Raw genomic sequence first — 13,657 nt, 5'->3', positions numbered from 1 at the left:
TTAAGTGAAGCTTTGCAAAGTGCAGGAGAGAGGGTGGTTTAGAGTTTTCATCAGCTCGAGTCACTAGTCATGTGACATTACCTTTAGCATCATCAGAACCTGAAGCGAGCAGTTTGGGATCCATTAGATTAAAATCCACACTCCAACATCGCTTTTCATGTTCCTGTAGTGAAAATACACAACAGCTGAATCAAATTGAGATTTCAACAAGCAATACAGCACTGAGATCTTTGCAATGAAATAGTGAATGGGGAGGAAAACTGATTAAAATCCTCTCAAAAGTCACAAGTCACATCCACAAAGAATCATTTCACTGAATGGCTTGAGAGGCCATTAGCTGCTACAGTTTAGGTACAGGAAAAGAACTGAATGATGTTATACATATATAAACATAAATATACACTGCAGCAGGGGTTACAGAACTGAAGCATTGAGCATAACCACAGATCACAACATGAACAGAGTTCATGATAAAGCTGAAATCAGCATGGGTGGGATTAGGAAGTAACAAGTGACAAAAACACTGGTAGCAGGAGTTTCAGGCCACCTAATAGCAGTATAGAGTTGGACAGGGTGTAAGTCAGAAAAATCGAGTCAGTAATGCAATCATCATGCAGACTTCAGTCTCCACAGAAGTAGCTGGGTTTGGGGGAGGGGGGGGGGGTGGCGGTTGTTGTCAGAAAAAGAATGAGGAAGGTTTTAAAAAGCAATAAAGGATGAACAAGCAATTGAGAAAGGGAGAAAATTGAATGGAAGAAACTAGAAAGAAATATAAAGACAGATTTGAAGAAGTGCCTGAGGTATATAAGGAGAAAGAGATAAATGCAAGTAAATATGGTTCCGAGAGGCAGAAACAGTAGAAAACATCATGGGGAATGAGGGAATGGCAGAGACATGAAATAAACATTTAGCGACTATCTTCACAGTTAAAAACATAAAGAATGAAGGTAATAGGAGGGAATGAAGGTTGGAATGAGTGTGAAAATCTGAAGGTAATTACTGGTGTGTTGCAGAAAAGAGAGACATGTGGCTGAAGCTCGTCACCTTGCACTCATTAGGAGAAACACAAGCATGGCAAATTTCAAACAATCACAACATTTCTATTGCACGAGAAAAATAACACTGATGGATTGGCAAATAGATTCTGATGGCAAAGGCATTGGCATGGAAAAACCAACACGTAATTACAGGCTCACCATGCTCCCATGTAAATCAAAAAGGGCGTGAGGCATGGAATGGATCTATGCGCGTGAAAGAATTTTAGATCTAGCAAGTTTATGGGTCACGGTACAAGCTTGACGCTCTCCCCTTCAAGGCTTAGCCTGTCCCCTTCTCTGAAACCAAGATTCTCCGTCACCGAGACTCATCCCGTCCTCTTCTCCGCCACTGAGAATCCGGCCCGTCCCCTTCTCCATCACCGAGACCAGGCCTGTCCCTTTCTCCGTCACCGAGACTCATCCCGTCCCCTTCTCCGTCACCGAGACCCGGCCCGTCCCCTTCTCCGTCATCGGGACTCTTCCCGCCCCCTTCTCTGTCACAGAGTCCCAGCCCGTCACTGGGACATATCCCGTCCCCTTCTCCGTCACTGAGACTCATCCCGCACCCTTCTTCGTCACAGAGACAAGGACCGTCCCCTTCTCCGTCACCGAGGCTCATCCCGTCCCCTTCGCCGTCACCGAGACTCATCCCGTCCCCTTCTCCGTCACCGAGACTCGTCCCGTCCCCTTCTCCGTCACCGAGACTCGTCCCGTCCCCTTCTCCGTCACCGAGACTCGACCCGTCCCCTTCTCCGTCACCGAGACTCCTCCCGTCCCCTTCTCCGTCACCGAGACTCATCCCGTCCCCTTCTCCGTCACCGAGACTCATCCTGTCCCCTTCTCCGTCACCGCGACTCATCCCGACCCCTTCTCCGTCACCGAGACTCATCCCGTCCCCTTCTCCATCACCGAGACCCGGCCCGTCCCCTTCTCCGTCATCAAGACTCATCCCGTCCGCTTCTCCGTCACCGAGATCCGGCCCGTCCCCTTCTCCATCACCGAGACCCGGCCCGTCCCCTTCTCCGTCACCAAGACTCATCTCGTCCCCTTCTCCGTCACCGAGGCTCATCCCGTCCCCTTCTCCATCACAGAGACTTATCCCGTCCCCTTCTCCATCACCGAGACCCGGCCCGTCCCCTTCTCCGTCACCAAGACTCATCCCGTCCCCTTCTCCGTCACCAAGACTCATCCCGTCCCCTTCTCCGTCACCAAGACTCATCCCGTCCCCTTCTTCGTCACGGAGACACAACCCAGCCACTTCTCCCTCACCGAGACTCATCCCGCACCCTTCTTCGTCACGGAGACGCAGACCGTCCCCTTCTCCAACACCGAGACCCGGCTCGTCCCCTTCTCCATCACCGAGACTGATCCCGTCCAATACTCCGTCACCGAGACTGATGCCGTCCCATTCTCTATCACCGAGACTTATCCCGTCCCCTTCTCCGTCACCGAGATCCGGCCTGTCCCCTTCTCCGTCACTGAGACTCATCCTGTCCCCTTCTCCATCACCGAGACCTATCCCGTCCCCTTCTCCGTCACCGAGATCCGGCCTGTCCCCTTCTCCGTCACCGAGACTCATCTAGTCCTCTTCTTCATCACGGAGACTCATCCCGTCCCCTTCTCCATCACCAAGACTCATCACGGCCCCTTCTCCATCACCGAAACTCATCCCATCCCCGAGACTCATCCCGTACCCTTCTCCGTCACCGAGACTCATCCCGTCCCCTTCTCCGTCACCGAGACTCATCCCGTCCCCTTCTCCGTCACTGAGACTCATCTCGTCCCCTTCTCCGTCACCGAGACTCATCCCGTACCCTTCTCCATCACCGAGACTCATCCCATCCCCTTCTCCGTCACTGAGAATCATCTCGTCCCCTTCTCCGTCACCGAGACTCATCCCGTACCCTTCTCCATCACCGAGACTCATCCCATCCCCTTCTCCGTCACTGAGACTCATCTCGTCCCCTTCACCGTCACCGAGACTCATCCCGTACCCTTCTCCGTCTCCGAGACTCATCCCGTCCCCTTCTCCATCACCGAGACTCATCCCGTCCCCTTCTCCGTCACTGAGACTCATCTCGTCCCCTTCTCCGTCACCGAGACGCATCCCGTCCCCTTCTCCATCACCGAGACTCATCCCGTCATTGAGACTCATCCCGCCCCATTCTGTCGCCGAGACACATCCCGTCCCCCACTCCCTCACTGAGACTCATCCTGTCCCCTTCTCCGTCACCGAGACTCATCCTGTCCCCTTCTCCATCACCGAGACCCGGCCCATCCCCTTCTCCGTCATCAAGACTCATCCCGTCCACTTCTCCGTCACCGAGATCCGGCCCGTCCCCTTCTCCGTCACCGAGACCCAGCCCGTCCCCTTCTCCGTCACCGAGACTCATCCCGTCCCCTTCTCTGTCACCGAGACTCATCTCGTCCCCTTCTCCATCATGGAGACTTATCCCGTCCCCTTCTCCATCACCGAGACCCGGCCCGTCCCCTTCTCCGTCACCACGACTCATCCCGTCCCCTTCTTCGTCACGGAGACTCATCCCATCCCCTTCTCCCTCACCGAGACTCATCCCGCACCCTTCTTCGTCACGGAGACGCAGACCGTCCCCTTCTCCAACACCGAGACCCGGCTCGTCCCCTTCTCCATCACCGAGACTGATCCCGTCCAATTCTCCGTCACCGAGACTGATGCCGTCCCATTCTCTGTCACCGAGACTTATCCCGTCCCCTTATCCGTCACCGAGATCTGGCCCGCCCCCTTCTCCATCACTGTGTCTCATCCTGTCCTGTTCTCCATCACCGAGACTCATCTTGTCCCCTTCTCCGTCACCGAGACTCATCCAGTCACCTTCTCCATCACCGAGACTCATCCCGTCCCCGTCTCCGTCACCAAGACTCATCACGTCCCCTTCTCCGTCATCGAGACTGATCCCGTCCAATTCTCCGTCACCGAGACTGATGCCGTCCCATTCTCTGTCACCGAGACTTATCCCGTCTCCTTATCCGTCATCGAGATCTGGCCCGCCCCCTTCTCCGTCACTGTGTCTCATCCTGTCCCATTCTCCATCACCGAGACTCATCCAGTCACCTTCTCCATCACCGAGACTCATCCCGTCCCCGTCTCCGTCACCAAGACTCATCCCGTCCTCTTCTCCGTCACCGAGACTCATCCCGTCCCTTTCTCCCTCACCGAGACTCATCCCGTCCCCATCTCCGTCAAAGAGACTCATCCCGTCCCCATCTCCGTCAAAGAGACTCATCCCGTCCCCTTCTCGGTCAAAGAGACTCATCCCGGCCCCTTCTCCGTCAAAGAGACTCATCCCATCCCCGAGACTCATCCCGTACCCTTCTCCGTCACCGAGACCCGGCCCGTCCCCTTTTCCATCACCGAGACCCGGCCTGTCCCCTTCTCCGTCACCGAGACCCGGCCCGTCCCCTTCTCCCTCACCAAGACTCAACCCGTCCGCTTGACTATCACCGAGACACATCCCGTCCCCCACTCCCTCACTGAGACTCATCCCGTCGCCTTCTCCGTCACCAAGACTCATCCTGTCCCCTTCTCCGTTACCGAGACTCATCCCGTCCCCTTCTCTGTCACTGAGACTCATCTCGTCCCCATCTCCGTCACCGAGACTCATCCCGTCCCCTTCTCCGTCACCGAGACTCATCCTGTCCCCTTCTTCGTCACCGCAACTCATCCCGTCCGCTTCTCCGTCACCAAGACTCATCCCGTCCCCTTCTCCATCACCGAGACACGGCCCGTCCTATTCTCCGTCATCAAGACTCATCCCGTCCGCTTCTCCGTCACCTTGATCCGGCCCGTCCCCTTCTCCGTCACCGAGACCCGGCCCGTCCCCTTCTCCGTCACTGAGACTCATCCCGTCCACTTCCCCGTCACCGAGACTCATCCCGTCCCCTTCTCCATCACGGAGAGTCATCCCGTCCCCTTCTCCATCACCGAGACCCGGCCCGTCCCCTTCTACGTCACCAAGACTCATCCCGTCCGCTTCTTCGTCACGGAGACTCATCCCATCCCCTTCTCCCTCGCCGAGACTCATCCCGCACCCTTCTTCGTCACGGAGTCGCAGACCATCCCCTTCTCCAACACCGAGACCCGGCTTGTCCCCTTCTCCATCACCGAGACTCATCCCGTCCCCTTCTCCGTCACCGAGACTCATCCCGTCCCCTTCTCCGTCAAAGAGACTCATCCCGGCCCCTTCTCCGTCAAAGAGACTCATCCCGGCCCCTTCTCCGTCAAAGAGACTCATCCCGGCCCCTTCTCCATCAGTGAGACTCATCCCATCCCCGAGACTCATCCCGTACCCTTCTCCATCACCGAGACCCGGCCCGTCCCCTTCTCCGTCACCGAGACCCGGCCTGTCCCCTTCTCCGTCACCGAGACCCGGCCTGTCCCCTTCTCCGTCACCGAGACCCGGCCCGTCCCCTTCTCCCTCACCAAGACTCATCCCTTCCCCTTCTCTATCACCGAGACACATCCCGTCCCCCACTCCCTCACTGAGACTCATCCCGTCCCCTTCTCCGTCACCAAGACTCATCCTGTCCACTTCTCCGTCACCGAGATCCAGCTCGTCCCCCTCTCCGTCACCGAGACTCATCCCGTACCCTTCTCCGTCACCGAGACTCATCCTGTCCCCTTCTCCGTCACCAAGACTCATCCCGTCCCCTTCTCCGTCACCGAAACAAATCCCGTCCCCTTCTCCATCACCGAGACTCATCCTGTCCCCTTCTCCATCACCGAGACTCATCCTGTCATCGAGACACATCCCGTCACCCACTCCCTCACTGAGACTCATCCCGTCCCCTTCTCCGTCACCGAGAATCATCCTGTCCCCTTCTCCGTCACCGAGATCCGGCTCGTCCCCCTCTCAGTCACCGAGACTCATCCCGTTCCCTTCTCCGTCACCCAGACTCATCCCGTCCCCTTCTCCGTCACCGAGACTCATCCCGTCCCCTTCTCCGTCACCGAGACTCATCCCGTCCCCTTCTCCGTCACCGAGACTCATCCCGTCCCCTTCTCTGTCACCGAGATTCATCCCGTCATCGAGACTCATCCCACCCCATTCTGTCACCAAGACACATCCCGTCCCCCACCCCCTCACTGAGACTCATCTCGTCCCCTTCTCCGTCACTGAGACTCATCTCGTCCCCTTCTCCGTCACCGAGACTCATCCCGTACCCTTCTCCATCACCGAGACTCATCCCATCCCCTTCTCCGTCACTGAGACTCATCTCGGCCCCTTCTCCGTCACCGAGACTCATCCCGTCCCCTTCTCCGTCACCGAGCCTCATCTCGTCCCCTTCTCCGTCACCGAGACTCATCCCGTCCCCTTCTCCGTCACCGAGACTCATCCCGTCCCCTTCTCCATCACCGAGACTCATCCCGTCCCCTTCTCCATCACCGAGACTCATCCCGTCCCCTTCTCCGTCACTGAGACTCATCTCGTCCCCTTCTCCGTCACCGAGACTCATCCCGTACCCTTCTCCATCACCGAGACTCATCCCATCCCCTTCTCCGTCACTGAGACTCATCTCGTCCCCTTCACCGTCACCGAGACTCATCCCGTACCCTTCTCCGTCTCCGAGACTCATCCCGTCCCCTTCTCCATCACCGAGACTCATCCCGTCTCCTTCTCCGTCACTGAGACTCATCTCGTCCCCTTCTCCGTCACCGAGGCGCATCCCGTCCCCTTCTCCATAACCGAGACTCATCCCGTCATTGAGACTCATCACGCCCCATTCTGTCGCCGAGACACATCCCGTCCCCCACTCCCTCACTGAGACTCATCCTGTCCCCTTCTCCGTCACCGAGACTCATCCTGTCCCCTTCTCCATCACCGAGACCCGGCCCATCCCCTTCTCCGTCATCAAGACTCATCCCGTCCACTTCTCCGTCACCGAGATCCGGCCCGTCCCCTTCTCCGTCACCGAGACCCAGCCCGTCCCCTTCTCCGTCACCGAGACTCATCCCGTCCCCTTCTCTGTCACCGAGACTCATCTCGTCCCCTTCTCCATCATGGAGACTTATCCCGTCCACTTCTCCATCACCGAGACCCGGCCCGTCCCCTTCTCCGTCACCACGACTCATCCCGTCCCCTTCTTCGTCACGGAGACTCATCCCATCCCCTTCTCCCTCACCGAGACTCATCCCGCACACTTCTTCGTCACGGAGACGCAGACCGTCCCCTTCTCCAACACCGAGACCCGGCTCGTCCCCTTCTCCATCACCGAGACTGATCCCGTCCAATTCTCCGTCACCGAGACTGATGCCGTCCCATTCTCTGTCACCGAGACTTATCCCGTCCCCTTATCCGTCACCGAGATCTGGCCCGCCCCCTTCTCCATCACTGTGTCTCATCCTGTCCTGTTCTCCATCACCGAGACTCATCTTGTCCCCTTCTCCGTCACCGAGACTCATCCAGTCACCTTCTCCATCACCGAGACTCATCCCGTCCCCGTCTCCGTCACCAAGACTCATCACGTCCCCTTCTCCGTCACCGAGACTCATCCCGTCCCTTTCTCCCTCACCGAGACTCATCCCGTCCCCATCTCCGTCAAAGAGACTCATCCCGTCCCCATCTCCGTCAAAGAGACTCATCCCGTCCCCTTCTCCGTCAAAGAGACTCATCCCGGCCCCTTCTCCGTCAAAGAGACTCATCCCATCCCCGAGACTCATCCCGTACCCTTCTCCGTCACCGAGACCCGGCCCGTCCCCTTTTCCATCACCGAGACCCGGCCTGTCCCCTTCTCCGTCACCGAGACCCGGCCCGTCCCCTTCTCCCTCACCAAGACTCAACCCGTCCGCTTGACTATCACCGAGACACATCCCGTCCCCCACTCCCTCACTGAGACTCATCCCGTCGCCTTCTCCGTCACCAAGACTCATCCTGTCCCCTTCTCCGTTACCGAGACTCATCCCGTCCCCTTCTCCGTCACTGAGACTCATCTCGTCCCCATCTCCGTCACCGAAACTCATCCCGTCCCCTTCTCCGTCACCGAGACTCATCCTGTCCCCTTCTCCGTCACCGCGACTCATCCCGTCCGCTTCTCCGTCACCAAGACTCATCCCGTCCCCTTCTCCATCACCGAGACACGGCCCGTCCTATTCTCCGTCATCAAGACTCATCCCGTCCGCTTCTCCGTCACCTTGATCTGGCCCGTCCCCTTCTCCGTCACCGAGACCCGGCCCGTCCCCTTCTCCGTCACTGAGACTCATCCCGTCCCCTTCCCCATCACCGAGACTCATCCCGTCCCCTTCTCCATCACCGAGACCCGGCCCGTCCCCTTCTACGTCATCAAGACTCATCCCGTCCCCTTCTTCGTCACGGAGACTCATCCCATCCCCTTCTCCCTCACCGAGACTCATCCCGCACCCTTCTTCGTCACGGAGTCGCAGACCATCCCCTTCTCCAAAACCGAGACCCGGCTTGTCCCCTTCTCCGTCACCGAGACTGATCCCGTCCAATTCTCCGTCACCGATGCTGATGCCGTCCCATTCTCTGTCACCGAGACTTATCCCGTCCCCTTCTCCGTCACCGAGATCCGGCCCGTCACCTTCTCCGTCACTGAGATTCATCCTGTCCCCTTCTCCGTCACCGAGACTCATCCAGTCCCCTTCTTCATCACGGAGACTCATCCCGTCCCCTTCTCCATCACCGAGACTCATCCCGTCCCCTTCTCCGTCACCGAGACTCATCCCGTCCCCTTCTCCGTCACCGAGACTCATCCCATCCCCTTCTCCGTCACCGAGACTCATCCCGTCCTCTTCTCCGTCACCGAGACTCATCCCGTCCCCTTCTCCGTCAAAGAGACTCATCCCGTCCCCTTCTCCGTCAAAGAGACTCATCCCGGCCCCTTCTCCGTCAAAGAGACTCATCCCGGCCCCTTCTCCGTCAAAGAGACTCATCCCGGCCCCTTCTCCGTCAAAGAGACTCATCCCGGCCCCTTCTCCGTCAAAGAGACTCATCCCGGCCCCTTCTCCATCAGTGAGACTCATCCCATCCCCGAGACTCATCCCGTACCCTTCTCCATCACCGAGACCCGGCCCGTCCCCTTCTCCGTCACCGAGACCCGGCCTGTCCCCTTCTCCGTCACCGAGACCCGGCCTGTCCCCTTCTCCGTCACCGAGACCCGGCCCGTCCCCTTCTCCCTCACCAAGACTCATCCCTTCCCCTTCTCTATCACCGAGACACATCCCGTCCCCCACTCCATCACTGAGACTCATCCCGTCCCCTTCTCCGTCACCAAGACTCATCCTATCCACTTCTCCGTCACCGAGATCCAGCTCGTCCCCCTCTCCGTCACCGAGACTCATCCCGTCCCCTTCTCCATCACCGAGACTCATCCTGTCCCCTACTCCGTCACCAAGACTCATCCCGTCCCCTTCTCCGTCACCGAGACAAATCCCGTCCCCTTCTCCATCACCGAGACTCATCCTGTCCCCTTCTCCATCACCGAGACTCATCCTGTCATCGAGACACATCCCGTCACCCACTCCCTCACTGAGACTCATCCCGTCCCCTTCTCCGTCACCGAGAATCATCCTGTCCCCTTCTCCGTCACCGAGATCCGGCTCGTCCCCCTCTCAGTCACCGAGACTCATCCCATCCCCTTCTCCGTCACCGAGACTCATCCCGTCCCCTTCTCTGTCACCGAGATTCATCCCATCATCGAGACTCATCCCACGCCATTCTGTCACCGAGACACATCCCGTCCCCCACCCCCTCACTGAGACTCATCTCGTCCCCTTCTCCGTCACCGAGCCTCATCCCGTCCCCTTCTCCGTCACCGAGACTCATCCCGTCCCCTTCTCCGTCACCGAGACTCATCCCGTCCCCTTCTCCGTCACCGAGACTCATCCCGTCCCCTTCTCCGTCACCGAGACTCATCCCGTCCCCTTCTCCGTCACCGAGACTCATCCCATACCCTTCTCCGTCACTGAGACTCATCTCGTCCCCTTCTCCGTCACCGAGACTCATCCCGTACCCTTCTCCATCACCGAGACTCATCCCATCCCCTTCTCCGTCACTGAGACTCATCTCGTCCCCTTCACCGTCACTGAGACTCATCCCGTACCCTTCTCCGTCTCCGAGACTCATCCCGTCCCCTTCTCCATCACCGAGACTCATCCCGTCCCCTTCTCCGTCACTGAGACTCATCTCGTCCCCTTCTCCGTCACCGAGACGCATCCCGTCCCCTTCTCCATCACCGAGACTCATCCCGTCATTGAGACTCATCACGCCCCATTCTGTCGCCGAGACACATCCCGTCCCCCACTCCCTCACTGAGACTCATCCTGTCCCCTTCTCCGTCACCGAGACTCATCCTGTCCCCTTCTCCATCACCGAGACCCGGCCCATCCCCTTCTCCGTCATCAAGACTCATCCCGTCCACTTCTCCGTCACCGAGATCCGGCCCGTCCCCTTCTCCGTCACCGAGACCCAGCCCGTCCCCTTCTCCGTCACCGAGACTCATCCCGTCCCCTTCTCCGTCACCGAGACTCATCCCGTCCCCTTCTCCATCACCGAGACTCATCTCATCCCCTTCTCCATCATGGAGACTTATCCCGTCCCCTTCTCCATCACCGAGACCCGGCCCGTCCCCTTCTCCGTCACCACGACTCATCCCGTCCCCTTCTTCGTCACCGAGACTCATCTTGTCCCCTTCTCCGTCACCGAGACTCATCCAGTCACCTTCTCCATCACCGAGACTCATCCCGTCCCCGTCTCCGTCACCAAGACTCATCCCGTCCCCTTCTCCATCACCGAGACTGATCCCGTCCAATTCTCCGTCACCGAGACTGATGCCGTCCCATTCTCTGTCACCGAGACTTATCCCGTCCCCTTATCCGTCACCGAGATCTGGCCCGCCCCCTTCTCCGTCACTGTGTCTCATCCTGTCCCGTTCTCCATCACCGAGACTCATCTTGTCCTCTTCTCCGTCACCGAGACTCATCCAGTCACCTTCTCCATCACCGAGACTCATCCCGTCCCCGTCTCCGTCACCAAGACTCATCCCGTCCCCTTCTCCATCACCGAGACTGATCCCGTCCAATTCTCCGTCACCGAGACTGATGCCGTCCCATTCTATGTCACCGAGACTTATCCCGTCCCCTTATCCGTCACCGAGATCTGGCCCGCCCCCTTCTCCGTCACTGTGTCTCATCCTGTCCCGTTCTCCATCACCGAGACTCATCTTGTCCCCTTCTCCGTCACCGAGACACATCCAGTCACCTTCTCCATCACCGAGACTCATCCCGTCCCCGTCACCAAGACTCATCCCGTCCCCTTCTCCGTCACCGAGACTCATCCCGTCCCTTTCTCCCACACCGAGACTCATCCCATCCCCATCTCCGTCAGAGACTCATCCCGTCCCCATCTCCGTCAAAGAGACTCATCCCGTCCCCTTCTCCGTCAAAGAGTCTCATCCCGGCCCCTTCTCCGTCAAAGAGACTCATCCCATCCCCGAGACTCATCCCGTCCCCTTCTCCGTCACCGAGACTCATCCCATCCCCTTCTCCGTCACTGAGACTCATCTCGTCCCCTTCTCCGTCACCGAGACGCATCCCGTCCCCTTCTCCATCACCGAGACTCATCCCGTCATTGAGACTCATCCCGCCCCATTCTGTCGCCGAGACACATCCCGTCCCCCACTCCCTCACTGAGACTCATCCTGTCCCCTTCTCCGTCACCGAGACTCATCCCGTCCCTTTCTCCCACACCGAGACTCATCCCATCCCCATCTCCGTCAGAGACTCATCCCGTCCCCATCTCCGTCAAAGAGACTCATCCCGTCCCCTTCTCTGTCAAAGAGTCTCATCCCGGCCCCTTCTCCGTCAAAGAGACTCATCCCATCCCCGAGACTCATCCCGTCCCCTTCTCCGTCACCGAGACTCATCCCATCCCCTTCTCCGTCACTGAGACTCATCTCGTCCCCTTCTCCGTCACCGAGACGCATCCCGTCCCCTTCTCCATCACCGAGACTCATCCCGTCATTGAGACTCATCCCGCCCCATTCTGTCGCCGAGACACATCCCGTCCCCCACTCCCTCACTGAGACTCATCCTGTCCCCTTCTCCGTCACCGAGACTCATCCTGTCCCCTTCTCCATCACCGAGACCCGGCCCATCCCCTTCTCCGTCATCAAGACTCATCCCGTCCACTTCTCCGTCACCGAGATTCGGCCCGTCCCCTTCTCCGTCACCGAGACCCAGCCCGTCCCCTTCTCCGTCACCGAGACTCATCCCGTCCCCTTCTCCATCACCGAGACTCATCTCGTCCCCTTCTCCATTATGGAGACTTATCCCGTCCCCTTCTCCATCACCGAGACCCGGCCCGTCCCCTTCTCCGTCACCACGACTCATCCCGTCCCCTTCTTCGTCACGGAGACTCATCCCATCCCCTTCTCCCTCACCGAGACTCATCCCGCACCCTTCTTCGTCACGGAGACGCAGACCGTCCCCTTCTCCAACACCGAGACCCGGCTCGTCCCCTTCTCCATCACCGAGACTGATCCCGTCCAATTCTCCGTCACCGAGACTGATGCCGTCCCATTCTCTGTCACCGAGACTTATCCCGTCCCCTTATCCGTCACCGAGATCTACCCGCCCCCTTCTCCGTCACTGTGTCTCATCCTGTCCCGTTCTCCATCACCGAGACTCATCTTGTCCCTTTCTCCGTCACCGAGACTCATCCAGTCACCTTCTCCATCACCAAGACTCATCCCGTCCCCGTCTCCGTCACCAAGACTCATCCCGTCCCCTTCTCCGTCACCGAGACTGATCCCGTCCAATTCTCCGTCACCAAGACTGATGCCATCCCATTCTCTGTCACCGAGACTTATCCCGTCCCCTTATCCGTCACCGAGATCTGGCCCGCCCCCTTCTCCGTCACTGTGTCTCATCCTGTCCCGTTCTCCATCACCGAGACTCATCTTGTCCCCTTCTCCGTCACCGAGACTCATCCAGTCACCTTCTCCATCACCGAGACTCATCCCGTCCCCGTCTCCGTCACCGAGACTCATCCCGTCCCCTTCTCTGTCACCGAGACTCATCCCGTCCCTTTCTCCCTCACCGAGACTCTTCCCGTCCCCATCTCCGTCAAAGAGACTCATCCCGTCCCCATCTCCGTCAAAGAGACTCATCCCGTCCCCTTCTCCGTCAAAGAGACTCATCCCGGCCCCTTCTCCGTCAAAGAGACTCATCCCATCCCCGAGACTCATCCCGTACCCTTCTCCGTCACCGAGACCCGGCCCGTCCCCTTTTCCATCACCGAGACCCGGCCTGTCCCCTTCTCCGTCACCGAGACCCGGCCCGTCCCCTTCTCCCTCACCAAGACTCAACCCGTCCGCTTGACTATCACCGAGACACATCCCGTCCCCCACTCCCTCACTGAGACTCATTCCGTCCCCTTCTCCGTCACCAAGACTCATCCTGTCCCCTTCTCCGTCACCGAGATCCGGCTTGTCCCCCTCTCCGTCACCGAGACTCATCCCGGCCCCTTCTCCGTCACCAAGACTCATCACGTCCCCTTCTCCGTCACCGAGACTCATCCCGTCCCCTTCTCCTTCACCGAGACTCATCCCGTCCCCTTCTCCATCAC

The 13,657-nt window shown here is 58.5% G+C and overlaps 1 protein-coding gene across 1 annotated transcript in view; it reads right to left on the bottom strand.

Annotated features, from left to right (window-relative positions):
* Window positions 1-13,657, bottom strand: part of cop1 (COP1 E3 ubiquitin ligase) — a 266,597-nt gene that overhangs the window by 28,241 nt on the left and 224,699 nt on the right. The window contains exon 8 of the mRNA XM_041207802.1: window positions 82-163. Coding sequence (XP_041063736.1) covers window positions 82-163 — 82 coding nt within the window. The remainder of the gene's footprint in view (window positions 1-81; window positions 164-13,657) is intronic.

This window comes from Carcharodon carcharias, chromosome 16 (assembly GCF_017639515.1).
Source record: "Carcharodon carcharias isolate sCarCar2 chromosome 16, sCarCar2.pri, whole genome shotgun sequence".
Lineage (NCBI taxonomy): Eukaryota > Metazoa > Chordata > Chondrichthyes > Lamniformes > Lamnidae > Carcharodon > Carcharodon carcharias.
The sequence above is the reverse complement of the archived record's forward strand: the minus strand, read 5'-3'. Positions and strand labels throughout refer to the sequence as shown.